This window comes from Struthio camelus, chromosome 15 (genome assembly GCF_040807025.1).
Source record: "Struthio camelus isolate bStrCam1 chromosome 15, bStrCam1.hap1, whole genome shotgun sequence".
Taxonomy (NCBI): domain Eukaryota; kingdom Metazoa; phylum Chordata; class Aves; order Struthioniformes; family Struthionidae; genus Struthio; species Struthio camelus.
Window position 1 is genome coordinate 2,169,571 of NC_090956.1, and position 18,458 is coordinate 2,188,028.

An 18,458-nucleotide genomic window follows, 5' to 3' on the forward strand; every position below is an offset into this window, starting at 1 on the left:
AGTTTCTCAGCGCTCCGAACAAGCGCTTTTTCAGCGAAGCAAAACAGGAAGATGGCTTTTCTCGACTACATAGGAGCTCCAAAGAAAAACTTCAAGAACACACTTACACATCATTAGTATTTTATTGCATATAAACAGATACAACTCCTTTGGTACATAAAATCTTCCACAAAGATCCCGAAGCACTCCAAAAGATGTCCCAGCTGTAATACTATTATCCTCTACAGCTATTAGAGGCTTCTTTCATTTTCCTACAAAACTCTCTTGCTACGAGGCAACAATCAAATCCTCTCCCAACAACTCAGAGTTTGTCTGGCACATTAATCATGCCCCCTCACCTTTTAATTAACAAGGGCACTTTAGATGAATCTCATTTAGCAGTCCCCAGTGGCTAGATAACACTTTCTCTTGGCAGGAACAACAGCCTTTCAACAGTTAATGGAATACACCTTACTGCGTGCTTGGCCATCACAGGAACACACACAGCCCTAACCCATTTTACAGACTTTTACAACTTTGTGCTTTACAGTACCCACCATTATAGCCTTCCCTTTGTTTTGTAGGCTCATTTCCACAACAGCATCAAAAAAGGAAAACCCCAACAGTCACTAGGAGGAGGTAAGATAACTACAGGGTGCCACACAATGCGGGCTGGGCAGCTCTTCCTCGGGAGAGGAGGCCTAAGCACAATCTACAGCCTGTGCAGCCAGCCCTATGTCCAGCACACAGGCTCCTTTCACACCGTCCTGTGGGGACACTCACTGCTCCAGGACCACGTTTCAGGCCGCCAAAATTCCTGCAAGAAGAAGAAAAAAAGCCCTTAATAACAGCCGTTACCCCAGCGAGTGCTAATCCCCGAGGCCCGCTCAGCCCCGTAGTGCTCTCAGGAAGAGCAGTTATGGGAACATGGGTTTCACTCCCCACACACCAGTACCGTGGGCAATAAGCTTAATGCTCCCTATGCTGTGGGCACAGTTATCTCACCAGGGGCCACGGGAGGCCAGCGGTGACTTTCAGACCGTGCCCGGCACACGCGGCCAACGCGACCCGCAAACCACCTTCCCCAGGCTCGCTCCTCCCCGCGACGCCAAGAGCCTCAGGAGACCTTTAAAAGCAGCCCCCCACACAAAGGCAGCAACAGGCCGCAGGCCCCGCCGCGCTCCCCTCTCCAACACGCACCCCCCCCCCCACCTTACCCTCACACCGCACCGCCCCCTACTGCGCGCCGCGCGCCTGCGCGTCTATTATATATGCTCTGCCACGCATGCGCGAGCCTAGCACATGCGCATATCTCTTTGCCAACCCCGCACCCTGTATAAGTCGGCGGCCGAGCGCGCCCCGCCCCCGGAGCCTGTTTCTCATTCAGCGCGCGGGGCCGGCCCCGGGGGGGCGGAGCTCTCGCGAGAGCGCCGGGTATAAATAGGCAGTGGGGGCAGGCGGGCGGCCTTCTACTCTGAGAGAACACGTAAGCAGGGCCGGGCGGGATGGCGGCGGGCGCGGCCGCCTCATCCGCGCCCATCCGGGCCGCCGCCGGCGCGGGGCGGCCCGCAGCCGCCTGGGCCGGCGGCGGCCCGGCCTCTGTCGCCGCGCCGCGGGGCTATTTCCCGCCGGGGGAGGCGGGAGCGGTATGGCGGCTAACGCGGCCCTTTCTCTGCCGTAGCAAATGGCGGACGACGCCGGTGCTGCGGGAGGTGCAGGAGCCGCCCGAGGGGGCTTCCGCGGCGGCTTCGGGACCGGGCTGCGGGGCCGCGGCCGCGGTCGAGGCAGGGGCCGCGGGAGAGGCCGAGGGGCCCGCGGAGGCAAGGCCGAAGACAAGGAAGTAAGTCGGGGGCGGGGGGCAGGACGGGGCCGCCGGGCCGTGTGAGGGCCCTCCCGGGCGGCGGGGTACCGTGCCAGGGGTGGTCTCCAGTCACGCGTATAAAGCTCTGCATGAGGCAGTGCGTGTTTGCCTTCCTGCCGAGGCCTTACGGAAAGCTAGATCCGAAAGGGAGCCCCGATAGGGCGGTTCCTGCGTGGTGCTGGGAGGTGGTGGTGCTGCCGTTGGCCTTTGTCAGCTAATTTTGTTTCCTAGTGGGTTCCTGTCACCAAACTTGGTCGCCTGGTCAAGGATATGAAGATCAAGTCTCTTGAGGAGATCTATCTCTTCTCGCTTCCAATCAAGGTAAGTTTGTGTGAATGGCTAGAGTCAGCACGTAATGCACAACAGAAACTTAATCTGAATTGTAAGGCTAACAGTAGTTGCTGCCTTCTCTGATTGAAACGCAGTTGAACTTAAACTGTAGGAACCCTGCTAGCTATATCTGATTTAACTGAAGAGTGCAGCTTTGTGACTGATAGAATGATTGGATCTTGTAGGAATCAGAAATCATTGATTTCTTCTTGGGGTCTTCTCTGAAAGATGAGGTTCTGAAGATCATGCCTGTTCAGAAACAGACTCGCGCTGGTCAGCGTACCAGGTTTAAGGTAACCTTTTTTGTTTTATGGCCTGTTGTATATATTGGAAACTGGGCATGTTTTGACTGCTGCCTTTTTGGTGTCACGTTACAGAATTAGTGTAGTATTTGATACTCTTCTGTAGCTTATAGCAGATGCTCAGATGTGTAGACTAGTTCATGTAAGCTATAAGATTCTTTTAACTTTAAATTCTAGTAATGCCTTTAAATGCTGTTACAGGCTGCCCTAGCATGTTTCCAAGTTGTATTTGTGTAGTGATGCTGGCTTTTTCAGGGGCTGTGGTGGATGGAGAATTCTTAGATGTTGAGGGGATGCTGTTTGAAAGTTATTGGGACTTTTGACCAGTATGAGGCTGTAGCAGGGATTTGGAACCCAGTTCTGTAGCCTTAGCTGCCTTTGAAACCCAGTTCTGTAGCCTTAGCTGCCTTTGACTTAAAGACAAGAGTTGAGGGAAAATGGGCTGTTTGGACTCTGTGCTCCTCTATGTAAATTGTAAGAGGTAGGACTTGTTTTAATGTGTACTTGCTCATAATGAGCTGTAAGCGTTACAGCTGAGCATGTACTTGGGGTAATCCTTGGTGAGAGCCTGATGAATTGTGGTTTTGAGAGAATGCTCCAGTACAGTGCAGCCACTATTGAAAGCTTTTCTTTTACTTTTAGGCCTTTGTTGCCATTGGAGACTACAATGGCCATGTTGGTCTCGGTGTCAAATGCTCCAAAGAAGTTGCCACTGCTATTCGTGGGGCAATCATTTTGGCTAAATTGTCCATTGTACCAGTACGGCGAGGCTACTGGGGGAACAAGATTGGCAAGCCCCATACTGTACCTTGCAAGGTAAGAATGACTTGCTGTGGTGTGCTCCACTGATTCAACCTCACGGCGTTTTGAGGAATTGTAACCTGTTCTCTCTGCATAGGTTACTGGTCGGTGTGGATCCGTCCTGGTGCGTCTGATTCCAGCCCCCCGTGGTACAGGAATTGTATCTGCCCCTGTTCCCAAGAAACTGCTGATGATGGCTGGTATTGATGACTGCTACACTTCAGCCAGGGGCTGTACTGCCACACTGGGCAACTTTGGTAAGTTTTAGGCTTTTCCACTGCAGCCTAGCTGCATGTGTGGTCATTTTTGCTGTTGACAGGAACATGACGTGCCCATTTTCCTAGTACTTTTTAAGCTGTGCTTTTAGTGTTCAAACAGGAGTCAAGACTTCTGGTACTTCTTACAATACAGGCTAGTCCTGCTATGGGTTATTCTGAAGTTACTGTGAAAATGCTAATTATAAGAAATTGTCTCTTTATATATCCATCAATTAAAAATCTCCTAAATCTGCGCGGTTACACTTGGTTGAAGTAGTGTAATTGTCGTAAATGGAGAGAAAGAAACTTGAGTTTTGTATGTATAGCAGAGGGACCCTGTTATGGTCTCCCTGTTTCATCTTAAATTCTACATTTTTGGAACTCTGTGTTGGTACAACAGAGCTAGTTTCTTTAACGGTAATCTGTAATGTTTGCCTTCTGTCGATAGCTAAAGCCACCTTTGATGCCATCTCCAAGACCTACAGCTATCTGACCCCTGATCTCTGGAAAGAGACTGTGTTCACCAAGTCTCCTTACCAGGTAAGAGCATAAAATGCCTACAGTTCACAGCTCAAATCTGGCCTCCCCTACTCTGTCAAATTCAAAAGTTGGCACCTTTTGACCCCAAAGACTTTGTAATTTCTTAATGGAGAGTAGAGCTACAGGAGCAGCTGACTGCAAGGTGGGGTGCCTAGCATGTGATTTTCCAGTGTGATGGCTGTGCTAGTAACTGCCTGTGTCCACACTCCTTTATTAGGCATACAGGAGCCCAGCTCTGTTACTAAGGTCTGAAAAGCAGACTGGCCCTATTAGAAATACTTGAGGCTAAATTTACCTCAAAAAATGTAAAACTACTTTTGCCTGCTCCTAGCCTTGTAATTGTCTCCTGCATTGTTTGGAGGGTGGCTTTGAGTTTGCTTTTGTTGCTTGCCTCTACATGGAGTTCTGTTTAGATGCTAATTTGGCTGACAAAAGCTAGTCTCTGTTCCTACACAGGTGAGCACCCAGTGTGATTATAAGCTGGCTTAGATTTTTTCCTTAGGAAAGCTAAATGGAATCAGGCTTGTACAGCCAAACCTGTTGGTTTCCTAGTGCTAACAGTATCTATTAGCCCTTTGAAATGGAGGCACAGAATCTTCTTCCTGATGACTGTCTTTCCATCTGAATTCCCTAGCTAGCAGGAGCCCAGTATGATGAGTTGTTATTCACCAGTTTTAAGACCAGATAGTATTCTGTGGTTATTTGGTATGTTTTGAGTAGTACTTGAAAATGACATTTCATGAACAAAGGAGAAAACAGGAAGAGGAAAGCTTGAAGGATTAAGCAGAAATAGAAGCAATAGAAGCAGAATGCTTCTCCCACCTTGTTGAAAAGGGATCCACTGCCGAGAAAGCTGGCAGTGGTTTAAGGAAAAAATGCTGCATTTCTTTATTTTATTTTTTTGCAGGAGTTCACTGATCATCTGGCTAAGACCCACACCAGAGTCTCAGTGCAGAGAACCCAAGCAGCTGCTGTGGCAACTACTTAAGTGTTTTTTGTACGAGAGAATAAAGTGATCAGTGGACAAGAAACTGTGATTGGATTGACTGGTATGTTTAATGCAGGGGGCAGGCAGATTAAATCGGTGCCTAGGGATAAGAGTATGCTCAGACCATGTGCCAGAACCTGAACATCTGTTGAGTAAAAGAGAACGTTATCTTACTAACCCTTGTGTTAATCATGCATTAATCTTATATGGGTTCCAGAACCAGCTCTGGAGAGAAACAAATGTAATACTTGCCTTTATACTGTCCTTCTACAGCATATAATCTTTACGCTAACTCAGGGAATTCCCTACCAGCACTGGGAGAGAATACTGCTCTGGATACAGCAGTGTAGTGCATTTGCCTTGGTTCATGGGGGTAAGGGAGAGGTTCAGGGGAGAAACTCTAATGCAGTCAGTTCCTGAATTTAGGGGCTGACCTCTCAGAGTATGGTAACAGCCTGTTGGAATTCAAGGATAAACACAGACATGAAAAAAATTGTGCCTGTTGGAATTCAAGGATAAACACAGACATGAAAAAAATTGTACAATAGGCTTTTGCAAAACTGCACCTCAAAAAACAACTCTAGATTCTAGAGGTATGGCAGATGTCTGGGCTGCAAGTTTATTGTACGGGTCAACGTCACAGTTCAAAGATGCACCATGCATTGTTGGGTTCATGCACCACTGACAAGTGCTAACCATTTTGTATTCAGATCTACTCATCTGCGTTTGCTTGTGCCTTCCTTTCTTCCATCATCCTGTGCTTCTGCTTCATCAAACATGTCCTCGCATTTCCATGGACACCAAGATCTCCGTCTAAAAAAGGAAATCAAGCAAACCTCTAAGAGTGCCCCCCGGTAGCTATTAAAAAAAATGAACCTCTATCCACTGTGAAATCTGGCAGCTGGGCTTAAAACCACTTTTTGGGGCATGGCAAGCTGCAGTGTGAAGGCAGAGATGTGCACACACCTGACTGCTCTGGGGTGCAGTAAGAGTGCCAGCACTGCTCTGTGCTGTGCTGCTTTAATGTTCCCCACTCAGGCCTAGCAGTTTCAACATACCTGAACAGAAAACCAAGCCCAGGTCTTTGCAGCATTTGTGAAGAGAGAATTTCAGCACACAGATGAGGAATCTTAATTTTGAATCCTCCTTTCCCTGTGTGCTGTTAAAACCACAGCAGATGAGTGAACAGGTTCTTGCCATACTCACATTTGTCCTGATAGGCTTTGGTGACTTGAACCAGCTGCTCCATCTCCTTTGCACAGTTCTGATACTGATTTGGTCCTTCCCTTTGCTGGCACGCACCCACCCTTTCCCGGACAATTGCCACAATTTCTTGATCCACCATCCTGTGGGAAAGATGAGTATGACTGCAACCACAGCCAACTGTTTGCAGCAGAGCTGAATAAAGGGCCCATGATACAGTATGGAACTTCAGCTCTGGCTTTTTACAGCATCCTGGTCTGCTTATCCTGCAGCAGTACTGTCAGGACTTGGCACTGCAGGAGAATGTCTCCTAATGTGGCTCTGCTCTCAGCCCAGGCGTGCTGCAGGAGACAGCAGGCCTGTGTGACCACCGGTGTTGTGAAAGGAAGCAGGAGCTGCTTTTCTAATTTAGTGGATTTAGCAAACCTTCCCTATCCCCTGCTGCCTCAACACCCCAAAAGTTTCCACCAAAGCCCAAGAAAAGGCTATGAATTCAAGCCAACTACTGCACAGTGCTGACAGGTTGGAGCTCTGTGCTGCGGTCTCCCAGAGGGCAGCTCTGCGACATACCTATCCCTCCTCCACTGTGCTTCGGCCTCAAAGAAGCAGAGGTAGTCGCCCTCCATGCACTCGCTCAGGTCGGGCACGCGGCGAAACTTCTGGTGGTAATAGTAGAATTTGTTCTTGGCTTGCTGGCGCTCGATCCACTCTGCAACGACCAGCGCTGTGGTCAGGCGTCCCCCAGGCCCAGCGAGACACGGCACCGCTCCAGAGCTGGCCGTGGCCTCGCCGTGCTCCCCAGCTCCTGCCTTCCGGCAGAGTCCGTGTGTGTGTGTGTGTCCACGTCCCCATGTCCGTGTCCATGCCTGTGTCCTTGTGCTTGTGTCTCACGTTCCTGCGTCTGTCTCAGTGTCTGCCCCTGTGTTTGTCCCACGTCCCTGCGTGTCTGTCCTTGCATGCACCACGTCCCTGTGTCCGTGTCCTTGTGTTTGTCCCACGTCCCTGCGTGCCCGTCTCAGCGTCCACGTCTGTGTCCTTGTGTGTTTGTGTCCCGCGTCCCTGCGTGTCTCTGCCTGCCCGTGTCGCTGCGTGTTGGTCCCGTGTCCCTGCCCCCTGTCCCTCCGTGTGTCGCCGCGCCCGTGCCGCGGGGCCCCGTCCCCGCATCCCCCCGTGTCCCCGTGTCCCCGTGCCGGTGCCCGGCTCCCGCCGCCGTCAGGCCCCGCTCACCGGGGAGCGGCGCTCGTGACGCGCGCGGGCACCGGGGTGGCGGCGGCAGCGGGCCCAGCGCCGGGGCGCGCCCGGCCGCCGCGGGGGAGGACACCGGGGCGCGCCCGGCCCGCCGGTACCTCGGACGAAGGTGACGGGCCTGTCGATGACATAGTTGAAAACGTTCTGGAAGATGTGGACCGGGTTGGGCAGCGACGTGCTGCTCTCCGGGACGGGGGTGCGGGTCGGCGGCGCCTTGTACACCTCCCAGTCCCTGTCCTCCGGCATGGCGGCGGCGGCGGCACCCGGCCCTCGCGGGCGGCGCGGACGCGGACAAGATGGCGACGCCCCTCACAGTCCCCCAGGGGCGCCGCGGCGGCGGCGCCGAGGTCAGAGGGCGCCGTTCTGCGCATGCTCCGCCAGAGGGCACCGCTAGTGCGCACGCGTGTTCCTCCCGGTGCATCTTGGGAAAAGTAGTCCCACCCCCCCCCTTGTCCTAAGGGAGCCCGGCAGTGACCGCGTTAAGGGAAATGGCGGCCGTGGCGCCGTTCCCGGCGCCTGCCGGGGCTTCCTCGTTGTCGCTCGACACAGGGAGGGGGGAAGCTCGGGGCACAGCTGGGCTTCACCTAGCTTTGGGGCAGAGCCAGGGCTCGGCCCAGCGAGGAAAGCCCTAGTAACGGCCCGCTAGGCCTCACCGGCGGCCCCTTTCCCCTGCCGTGGCGCCCGGGCCCGGGCCGCGGGCGGGGCCTGCACGGCTGTGGCCTTGCCGCTGGGAGGAGGCTGGGCTACCAGGGTAGCTGCCAGCTGGCTTTAGCACGAGCCAAGTGTTCCAATATTCACGTGTTCTGATGTTCAGAGCCAAGAAACTGCAATGTATCAAAGCAAGTAAGTGAATTTTTAAAATTGTAGCTTACTGGCAATTTTTAATCCTTCACTTGTGAGATATCTGTGACTTGTAATTGCCTGTAATCGCAGCAGTCGCTCCGTTCAGCGCGCTGTTCCATCCTCCCTAGTGCCTAAAGATCACCCACAGAAACGCTGCCACTTCTGTCAAAGCCAGTGTTAGCATTTTTCAGCAAAAGGGCTAGAGAAGGAGCAAAGCTCATCCTCACAATGAGATCTATTGCCTGGATCTCTTTTCCAGGCAGAATCACAAAGCCTTTCTTGTCTAGGCTAACATGAGGAATTTTCTTCTGTCTTTTTATCCATGAGCAGACTGATGGATGCAGTAAGTTTGGCTACTCCCGTGCCCAGTGCGAGGGTTCACGGCTTTTGTTATGTTGTCCTGTGGTTAGGAAGCTATTGTAATTGTATTGTATTCCATTCATGTTCAGCTTGCTTAGGAGGGAGAGGAGTAAACTGAGACACCAGCAATTGACCTTTATCACATCACAACTGTTAGTGCCAAACCTGCCAGCTTTGCTGAGTGTGAAATGAATATAGCACCGAATGAAGCTAGCAGCTAAATTTGTGTCTTCAGACCGATAAACATCTTAAGTATTAGACGGGGAAAGCACTTACTGATAGCATCTTCCTGCTGCTGACCTGGGCTGAAGACGTCCCATGGTTTGTAAAGCTCGGCACTGCTACCTTTTGGATTGTGTAGAGAGGGACAGTGAGCAGGGCCGGGTTATTGGTTAAGTTAGCACATTTGAAATGGGGTTGGACTAGACAAAGGTCCACTTGGTTTGGAAAACAAGCTTGGTGGAAAGTGCAACTAGGTGCTAGGACTGATCTTAGCAGGAAGGGAGCTTCAGTGGATGTAAATCTAACTCTTAACTGCTTGGACTGGCTCCCTACCTCCCCTTCCTTCAAGCCAATATTGTAAGGGTTTGTCCATGTCTCTCTAAGGCTCTGTTGCTTTTTTTTTTTTGCCTGGTGCAACATGACCTTGTGATTGGGGTTTATATATTTAGCATTTATAATTCAGTTTTCAAGGTGCACGTTTAACATGCGCATGTTCTTATTACTGACTCCTTTGGGCATCCTTTCCTGTTTCTTCTGATTGTTAGCTGTGTTCGTTTGCTGCCGTTTGCCTTGACAACACTGGAAGGACTGAACATGCCCCCACGAATGCTAAACAGGCCATTTTGGTGCTTTTGAGCACATAATTAAAAATTCTGATTAACATCCCAGTAGGACAAACCCGTTAAAGAACACATTTCTCCTTGAAAGTCCTTGAACAGAAAGAGGGGGGGGTGGTGTTCAAGATGTTTTTAGTTAATCTGCATTGTTTGTCCAGAAACTTAAATTCTTTGATACACGTGATGGAAGTTTAAATAAAACTCTTTCTGTTTCTGTTAGGGAGTTCTTTCTCTCATGCTGGAAATGAAAAGCCAAGAACCCCCTCCAGTGCTCACTGATGTTAAAGGGGAGACATCCCTTTGTGCTTTGGGCCTCGTCCCTTGGGTGTCTTCTAGGACGGGAAAGTAAAGTGGATCTTTTTTGTTCTTCCTCTCTGTAGTCCCACCGCAAGTTCTCTGCTCCCCGGCATGGCCACCTGGGCTTCCTCCCCCACAAGAGGAGCCGTCGCCACCGAGGGAAGGTGAAGACGTGGCCTAAGGATGACCCCAGCAAACCAGTTCACTTGACAGCTTTCCTGGGCTACAAAGCTGGCATGACACACACCCTGCGGGAGGTGCACAGGCCTGGGCTGAGTAAGGCTTGGCTGAAGGAGGGGGGTCACATCCAGGAGAGAAAAGAGGGAACAAGCTTGGTGGTGGGAGAGGCTGCTCGTGGAAATGGGTGACAAAGCATGCCACTTCTGGCTGTCACTTCAGGCTGTCTCCTGTAATGCCGTCCAGATCTTGGATGGCCAAAGGCCACCTCGTGACCAGTGTAGGCTGAGCTTGGAGGCGCCTGGGACATCCCCACACCAGTATGGTGACTGGTGGTTTGTTGGATCCTGCTGGCAGAGGGACCCTGCAGGGTAACTACCTGACAAGTGCCAGGCTTGGGAAATCTTGCTGGGGAAGTTTTATGAAGTTGCCCTCTGGGATGCCCACAGGATAGGACCCAAACTCCAGAGTGCGCAGGAACTACCCAATTTACTGCTCCCTCCAGCATGAGGGGAGATGGGTTAAAGCGTGTTTGGTTGCAGGGACTGTTGGGTGTCTCATGATCAGACCCTGCGTGGCCCTCCAGCTTGCGGCCATGGGAGATCAGAAGGGCTGAGGCTGGCCGTGAGAGCAAAGTGCAACCTTGTCCGCAGCACGCTGCTTGTTCAGTATAACAGCACGGGCCATGACTGGCCCCCAGGCGATAAGCTGATCCCAGATGATGCTGAGCACCGTTTTCCTTTGCAGAGATCTCCAAGAGGGAGGAGGTAGAGGCAGTGACCATCATCGAGACCCCCCCCATGGTGGTGGTGGGAGTCGTGGGGTACATCGAAACGCCGAAGGGCTTGAGAAATTTCAAGACTGTTTTTGCGGAGCACATCAGTGATGAGTGCAGACGCCGCTTCTACAAGAACTGGTATGAGCTTCCCTGGCTGGGCTGGGTCACTGGGGTATTGTGCGAGGGGGAGCTTCTCCCAGACCTTCCCTGAAGCTCTCCACAATGTACAGCCGTTGGAAACTGTTCAGCTACGGGCAGCTGGCTCTAGGGTGGAGTGAAACAGCTATTTAGTCATGCACAGAAGTACTGCAAACAGCTTTTTTGTTGGGAATCAGCACAGGCCCATGTAAATTTATTTTAATAGTTGAACCAGGTAGCTATCTCCAGAATATCATTCAGCAGTGTGTGCTGCAGGTTCCTTTTCCTTTATGTAGGCTGGGCCCATCTACTCTCTGTTAAACTGAAATACTTCAGCCAAAGCACCAAATTAAAGGAATAAAACCTAGATTTATCAGATAGAAAATCCATGCAGATTGTGATCTCTGGCCCTTGCAAACATCAACTCCCCAAATCCCACCCTGGCAGAGAGGAAAATGGAAACATGAATTTCATAACTGTAGGAATCGTGTCTCCTGCAACAGCACCCATCATCCATCAGATCCACCCACCACATGTCTCTGATCCCTGTCAGAGACTTTTCTTCTTTCTCCACTTAGCTATGATTTTATCTTTGTATTTTGGTGGCACTGAATCAGTCGACGGGAGAGAGCTGGACTTCCATGGAAAAAGGTCTGAATTAGCAGCCCTTTTTGTGGCTCATTATTCACTTTTTCCCTTCTCACCTTGGATAAGGTGATGGCTCTGGGCAGCCAAGCTTGGCTGAGGTACCCGCAAGTACCCTGTGCTTCCAGGAAAGCACCCAGTGTTGCCCTGGGTTTCTGCACTTCGCTGTTCAGCTATGCTGAAGTTAAATACTTCTGTCGTAGGCACAAGAGCAAGAAGAAGGCCTTCACCAAGTACTGCAAAAAATGGCAGGATGAGGAGGGCAAAAAGCAGCTGGAGAAGGATTTTGCAGCTATGAAAAAGTACTGCAAGGTCATTCGTGTCATTGTGCACACACAGGTCAGAGCCTCACCCAGAGAGATAGGAGTGGGGGGGGGGGGGCAGCGTCTTACTCGGCTCAGGAGCATGCTGAGGCCTGGGAGCTGGTAATGTGGGGGTGTCCTGGTGGGGTCGTCCTGGTGGGGTCATGGGAAGCAGAGCAGGCAGACACCAGTCAGAGCGTGTGGGACAGGGCATGTCGACAGTGGGAGGTGCTGGCTGGCCTTTCCAGCTACCTCTTGACACCAGGCCTGTCCCTTTGAGTTGGGCTCAGCCGAGCTCCCTGTCCAGGATTGCCATGGATCCCCTTGCAGCAGGAGGCCGTGGCTCCGGCAGGCTGCCCCTCCTCGTAGCAGGGAGCCCATGCACCCCGCAGAGGGGAGCAGACCTAGCACATTGCCTCAGCAGGTGCCGAGCCTTGTGTTGGCAGGGGAACTCAGGCCCCATGATCATCTCAAATTAGCAACCGGTGTCAAATGTTGGGGTAAAAATAACCAATGGGCAGAGACAGTTTTGTCAGATGCTGGTTATTGGATACACAGGGGCCATCTGCATAATGATCCCTGGAGAGTTAATGGCTTCATTGGTGCCCAGGGCAGAGCTAAGCTACCTTGAAGCTTCTCTTGTGGCTGGCACAGACCCTTGGACTCCAGACAAAATCTGACTGTGGTGATGCGGTGGGGCTTTTCACGGAGCACTGGGACTGGGAGAAAGCGGAGGCATCTTGTGGTGGGAGCTAGAAACAACTGCTCCGTCTGGACGTGTGGATGGAGCATGACCAAAGGGGAGGTGCTGACTCTGGCTCACAGCACAGTGTTCAGCAGCCCCCAGACAGTGCCCTGGCAGTGGCGTCCTCTGGGGCAGTTCCTATAGCTACCACCACTGTGCTTAACCCTTGAGGTGAGCTGGGGCCAGCCAGTCCCTGGGCTCCCTGGGGAGAGGCTGTGCTGTGCGGCAGCCTCTGCCTGGACTGGGAGCGCTGGGAAGGTGCTCTGCATGCCAGGCTGTACAGCAGGAGTGGGCGCCTGGCTTGTAAGGCAGCAAAGGTTGGCATGCCGTCTGCAGCTGGGTGCTCCAGGATGCTGGATGCATCACGCTGTTAGCAGGATAGGGAAGCTGGGCTGCGGATGTGGGTAAGACCAGAGAGGCTTCGGGGACGGGACCCATAGCAATGACCTTTGGATCCTGACACAGGACAGCGACGTTGTGCTCTTATAGCAGGGAGAAGGGGGGGAGATGGGGTGGTTGCACTCAAGGTATTGGCTTCAAGAGGTCCCAAATGCGTAGGCGTGCTGACCCAGGTCGCTGGCTGTCATGAAATGGGTGGACTATGTGGTTGGGAAATGTAGTAGCTGGCCCTGCTTTCCCCTTGCGCCTCTCACAAGCGGTGGATGAGGCCCTGCGTCCACATTCATGCCTGTGGGGCGAGGTGTGACATTTTGCCCTAAGACGCTGCCTAACGCAGATGAAGCTGCTCCCGCTGCGGCAGAAGAAGGCCCATGTGATGGAGATCCAGCTGAACGGCGGGACAGTGGCAGACAAGGTTGACTGGGTCCGTGAGAGGCTGGAGAAGCAGGTCTCTGTGCACAGCGTCTTCAGCCAGAACGAGATGATTGATGTCATTGGTGTGACCAAGGGGCGTGGGATGAAAGGTACAAAACAGGGGGACCCTTGCCAGGGGCTTGGCTCTGTCCCTCTCAGCTGACACTGCCCACAAGGTAGTGCTGGGAGAAGGGAGTGGGAGCTGAGCTGAGACCTCACCAACTCCTTTCACAGGGGATAGCAAGGAGCCCCTGGACCTCAACCATGACATGCATTTCCCTCGCAGCAGAGCTTGGTTTGTTTATCTCAGCAAAGGCCATGTTGTCTGCCGTGCTCAGAGTCCTCCCGGGAGGCTCAGAGGCACTTTGAAGACGTAAAGGCATTGCACTGCTCACAAACCCCATGTGTGTGAAGGTGTGGGTGTTCCTGTGTGTGTGCGTGGATGTGTTCAGCAGGAACATGTCACACTCTGATCAGATCCATGGGAAGTGAGAAAAGTTTTGTGCTCTGGCCCCTCACTGTGGTGACAGCTCTTGGTTTCCTTCCAATACTGTGTCTTCTGAGAACTTCAGAAGAAAGATAAGATGCTCCCCTTCCCTTGCATCTCCTCCCTGGCACTTGGACACTAGCCCCGAATCTACTCCACTTCCTGGTGTTCTCACAGCCCTTTCTGGTCACGCTTCCAGGGGTGACGAGCCGTTGGCACTCCAAGAAGCTTCCCAGGAAGACACACAAAGGCTTGCGCAAAGTCGCCTGCATTGGAGCCTGGCACCCGGCTCGGGTTGGCTACTCCATAGCCCGGGCTGGCCAGAAGGGCTACCATCACCGCACTGAGCTCAACAAGAAGGTACGGCCTATATGGGCCCCCTCACAGCACCACTGCCTTCCTTCCCTGCTGTCACCATCCTTCTTTCCGCAGTGGCCTCGGTTCCCCCCAGCTGCTCAGACTTTGCCTTAGAGATCTGCAGTGCTGTTTTTCTGCTGGTCTCTTCAGCAGTGCTCGTTCCCTGCTCAGGGGACACATCGCAGGGGACACGTTTCAGTGGCTGTCGTGTAATCCCTGAAATGTCTGTCTGTGAGGGGGCAGGAGAGTTGCCAACTGCATTTCCTTCCTGTTCCTAGATTTACCGCATTGGCCATGGGATCCACATAGAAGATGGCAAACTGGTGAAGAACAATGCCTCGACACACTACGATGTCACGGAGAAGACCATCACGCCTCTGGTTAGGGCTAAAGGGGTAGCAGGGCTGTGACTGGCCGTGGCTTCAGGGATCTGGGCCAGGGAAGTAATTTCTCAGCTGGAGACAGCTGCATGGGAAGTGATTTGAATTCTACTGAAGGAAATGCAGTGATTCCCTTCCTCCTGTTTTAGACACAGAAAAAACTATCTCTGTGGGATTTTTTAGGCCCTTTGGTATTCCCAGACGTTTTGTTTTCAGCTGATATGCTGGGCAAGGACTGAGGACTTTGGTAAAAAAAACAGCAACAACAACAAAGTATAAATGTTGTTAAAATTGGATATTTAACAGAGAAATGTTTGTTACTTTGTTAAAATTCACTTTCCCATATAAAATCTGTTAACTCAGGAGCCTGGCCGGCTTTGCTCTCTGTTTACCCACACTCTCCACAGGAGGAAGCAGAGTAGCTGCCTCGGTAGGTCTTAATGAGTGCTCTTTTCCTCAGATCATGCAATTGGTGTGGCTGAAATGCTCCGGTGTCCCTGGGTAGGTGTCCTGATGGGTGCAGATTGCTGTTAGCTGGAAGTGCTGTCGGTTGCTACCCTCTCCTTCCATAAAAAATGTCAGTTGTGGGCACATCTGCTCCCATCCAGCTCTCCTGCCTTCCAACCCTCTCTCTGCCTCTCCCCACAGGGCGGCTTTCCTCACTACGGAGAGGTCAACAATGACTTCCTCATGCTGAAAGGCTGCGTTGTGGGCACGAAGAAGCGTGTGCTCACTCTGCGGAAGGTGAGAGTGCAGCTGGCACTGGGAAGGGACAGACTGTAGCTCTCTACTGATAGATTTGCCACATGCAGATCACTGCTAGCTCCAAACACTGGGCAGGGTGGCCAGACGGACCCTTGATGCTGTGTTGCAGTGGGCGTGTGATGCATTAGCGTGCTGCTTCATGAGACAGATTGTTCAGCTGAAGGCAGGGCAGGGCACCAACTAGATTTGGAAGGAAAGCCCTAAGTTACCCTGCAAGACTGGTGCCTGTGGGTCAGTTGCTATATGGTTTGCAGGCTCCGTTCCCTCTGCAGCTGAGTTGCAGTAATTTGGGTGCAGGAAGGGATTCTGCAGACCCCTCCAGGGGTCTGGGGCCACGAACACCTGTTTCTCTTGGCCTGCCTAGGACGAGGCATGACAAACATGCATGTTCCCTGCTCTGGAGCTAGCACGGGGCTCTCCCTGGAAAGTACTGCACGTGGCAGCAGGGCTTTTGCAGAGGGGCAGCACTGTGCAGCTCTTCTTGCCACGGTTTTCTGCTTTCAGATTGGTCAGTCTCCATTTGCAACTAGGTGGATCGTGGTTGTGTGCAATCTGATGTATTCTCTCACCACAGCTAGAAGCTGCAAGCCTTTGAGGCTGTGATGGGGGACCTGGGAGCAGAAACCTTGGCCATAAGCAGACTGTGAGGGAATGAAGTGGCAAGTGAAGAGCAGGGTCATTTCAGAGCTGCTCTGCAGTCCAAGGCCTCACCCACTGCCCGACCATCGGGGTGTTTCTCCGAGGAAGCAGATTTTCATGTCTAAGGGATGCACCTAGGATATTTGAACGCTGCTTCCGTCGAAGCAGGTGTCCAGATTTTTTGGCAAAAATAAGCTTGATGCATTGCGACTTCTCTCTTCCAGTCCCTTCTGGTGCACACAAACCGCCGGGCTCAGGAGGCCATTGAACTCAAGTTCATTGATACCACTTCCAAGTTTGGCCACGGCTGCTTCCAGACGGCTCAGGAGAAGCGGGCTTTCATGGTGAGTTACACTCTGTGCCAGCTCCAGCTCACAGGCCATACTCACAGCTGGGGCTGAAGCAACTGATTGACTCCAGCTAAGCATCTGCTTCTAGATACAGCAGCAGCCAAATGAGTGGTCAGGACTGTCTTGCATGAAAGACAGGCATGAATTAACTTCACACACCAGAAATTATGCTAAGGAAGAACATGATGGTTGTGTGAGTGATCCAAGACAGCCCAACTAGCAAATAATGTACCATATGGCCAATCAGTTTCCGTCCGCCATGGGATGTTTTAAACAAGCCGTTAACTTGGCAGGCACTGCAGTGGACATATGGTCTCTTTCACCCGTAATTGTGCATTTCTTTGATTTGGTTGGAATGATTTATAACTTCAGTGTTCTTAGGAGGAAAAGGTTGGGTCCAATTCAGCCACAAACTTGGGATTCTTTGGTCAGGAAGCTTTTAAAAAGGCCAGGCAGTATATTTTTCTTAAATCCAGTGCAAAAAAATTTCTATATAAAACCAGAACAAGCAGAGTTCCCTGGATGGCTTTGCAGCCTACACCAGGCTGGTGCATAATTCTGAATGTGAAACTGAGGAAACATTAAGTGAGCCAGGTCTCTGGCTAGCATAAAGAAAGAAACAAGTTCCAGGATACCATGCAGACGTAAACCAGGTCTGAATCTGGCCTGCCAGCCATAAAACCCATGTGAAACTGGCTAAGCTGCCTTAGCCCCAGGAAAGGGGGATTGGCTATTCAACGCCTTTGCAGAGCTCTTTAGAGCTTAAGTTGTTTGTCTTTAGCTCAGTGTTAGGAGCTTGTTCTGGAGTCAGAACATGTGTGTTCTGCTCTTGCTGTCACTGTAAGTCCTGAGTAGCTGTGACGTGGTCCTTAGTGACAGGAGGTGGTTTTACGTGGCTGGAGACGTTTATTTGCCTATTTTCTGCTGTGGGATGAGAGTATTCTCCATGTTTAAAGGGTAAAATTTAACATTCAGCTAGAAGTAGAAGCACAACAGTAATTCTTGCAACCTGCTCTCATGAGACTTACTTGGTCCAGTACGACCCCGTTTCTTAGCTGGTGGAAGCGTCTGCAGCTCTGTTGAGTTTGCTGATGAGAATCTGCCCCTTTGGCTGTGGGTGGCTTTGCCTAGGCCAGGGTTTGTACAGCATCTCAGCAGCTACTCTGCCATGGTGAGCTCCTGGGAGCAGCCATCAGAACGATTACTGCTCCCTTCCACGTCCCCTGACCGCAGGCCAGCTGCTGGGCTCAGCAGCAGGTCAATCGTTGCCACTCTCTGGCTGCTTTGTGCTGCCCAGATAAGCAAACTCTTTGTGCAAGGGCAATGGTTTTCTGCTCCTGATTCCTTCAGAGCTAGAAAGGCCCCTGGGGATGCTAGTGAATGAGAGCCCAGCGCTACTAGCCAGGGAGCAGAGACCATGAGTAGCTTTGCACAGCAGAAAGGGGCCAGAGCTGCAGTTCTGCTCCACCCAGCCTGGTAAGCCAGGTTTGTGTGCCACTAACCCTGAGAACTCTCCTCTCTGCTCTCTTTTAGGGCCCCCAGAAGAAACATTTGGTGAAAGGGAAGCCACATGTGCAGGAGGAGCTGTAAGGGCTGAGATACGCATGGCTACTATGACTAGGCACGTTCAATAAAAGGGCTTCAAGCCATGCCCGCTCCCTGTCTTCCTTCCAGAGGGGTTGTGTTACTCATATTCAGGGCTGCCTGGGGACAGCTCTGTGTCCCCCAGGCTCTTTGGTACGTGGGGATGGGACAGGTACCGCTCAGTACTACCTGGGATCACTGAGTGTCTGCTCTGTCCTTTGGATCCTCCCTTGCCCTTTCCCAATGAATTTCTTCACTGCCTGCATTCAGCTAAACCATAGTGAAGCCATGGTAGGATCAGATTCCCCTTCCTCTCCTCTAGAGGAGAGCAGAGCAGCGTTTCTGTCCCAGCTGCTGCTGGGAATACAGGGCCTCCTCATTACTTGCCTCTGCCTGGTTACACGGACAGAGTCTCTCCTCTTGCTGTCTTTCTCGCATGCACACACAGGC

At 51.9% G+C, this 18,458-nt stretch overlaps 3 protein-coding genes and 2 non-coding genes across 8 annotated transcripts; 3 read left to right on the forward strand and 2 right to left on the reverse strand.

Annotated features, from left to right (window-relative positions):
* Nucleotides 1–894: 894 nt before the first annotated feature.
* LOC138061128 (small nucleolar RNA ACA64) lies at nt 895–1,022 on the reverse strand. Its single transcript, XR_011134775.1, has one exon. It is a non-coding gene; the product is annotated as a small nucleolar RNA ACA64 (small nucleolar RNA).
* A 361-nt stretch (nt 1,023–1,383) lies between these two features.
* RPS2 (ribosomal protein S2) lies at nt 1,384–5,101 on the forward strand. Its single transcript, XM_068908745.1, has 8 exons — nt 1,384–1,465; nt 1,661–1,819; nt 2,072–2,161; nt 2,356–2,463; nt 3,115–3,288; nt 3,371–3,530; nt 3,979–4,070; nt 4,978–5,101. Exons 2-8 carry the CDS (start codon nt 1,664–1,666, stop codon nt 5,056–5,058), a joined length of 861 nt encoding a protein of 286 aa, XP_068764846.1. The 5' UTR covers nt 1,384–1,465; nt 1,661–1,663; the 3' UTR covers nt 5,059–5,101.
* Nucleotides 3,769–3,905, forward strand: LOC138061126 (small nucleolar RNA SNORA64/SNORA10 family). Its single transcript, XR_011134773.1, has one exon. It is a non-coding gene; the product is annotated as a small nucleolar RNA SNORA64/SNORA10 family (small nucleolar RNA).
* A 551-nt stretch (nt 5,102–5,652) lies between the features above and the next one.
* Nucleotides 5,653–7,898, reverse strand: NDUFB10 (NADH:ubiquinone oxidoreductase subunit B10). The gene is made up of 4 exons (XM_068908746.1): nt 7,608–7,898; nt 6,832–6,970; nt 6,265–6,404; nt 5,653–5,871 (listed from the first exon to the last, which is right to left on the reverse strand). The coding sequence occupies exons 1-4, from the start codon at nt 7,753–7,755 to the stop codon at nt 5,771–5,773; spliced, it is 528 nt and encodes a 175-aa protein (XP_068764847.1). The 5' UTR covers nt 7,756–7,898; the 3' UTR covers nt 5,653–5,770.
* Nucleotides 7,899–7,952: 54 nt separating this feature from the next.
* On the forward strand, nt 7,953–18,072 carry RPL3L (ribosomal protein L3 like). 4 transcript variants are annotated; one of them, XM_068908748.1, is made up of 10 exons: nt 7,953–8,352; nt 9,932–10,124; nt 10,773–10,941; nt 11,790–11,925; nt 13,370–13,556; nt 14,133–14,293; nt 14,569–14,670; nt 15,319–15,414; nt 16,299–16,418; nt 17,958–18,072. In XM_068908748.1, exons 2-10 carry the CDS (start codon nt 10,085–10,087, stop codon nt 18,012–18,014), a joined length of 1,068 nt encoding a protein of 355 aa, XP_068764849.1. In that variant the 5' UTR covers nt 7,953–8,352; nt 9,932–10,084; the 3' UTR covers nt 18,015–18,072. The 4 variants fall into 4 exon arrangements, 3 of the variants coding, with proteins under 3 accessions (XP_068764849.1, XP_009664314.2, XP_009664313.1); XM_009666019.2 differs by having other exon boundaries at nt 9,932–10,012; XM_009666018.2 differs by lacking the exon at nt 7,953–8,352 and adding an exon at nt 8,802–9,033.
* Nucleotides 18,073–18,458: the final 386 nt, after the last annotated feature.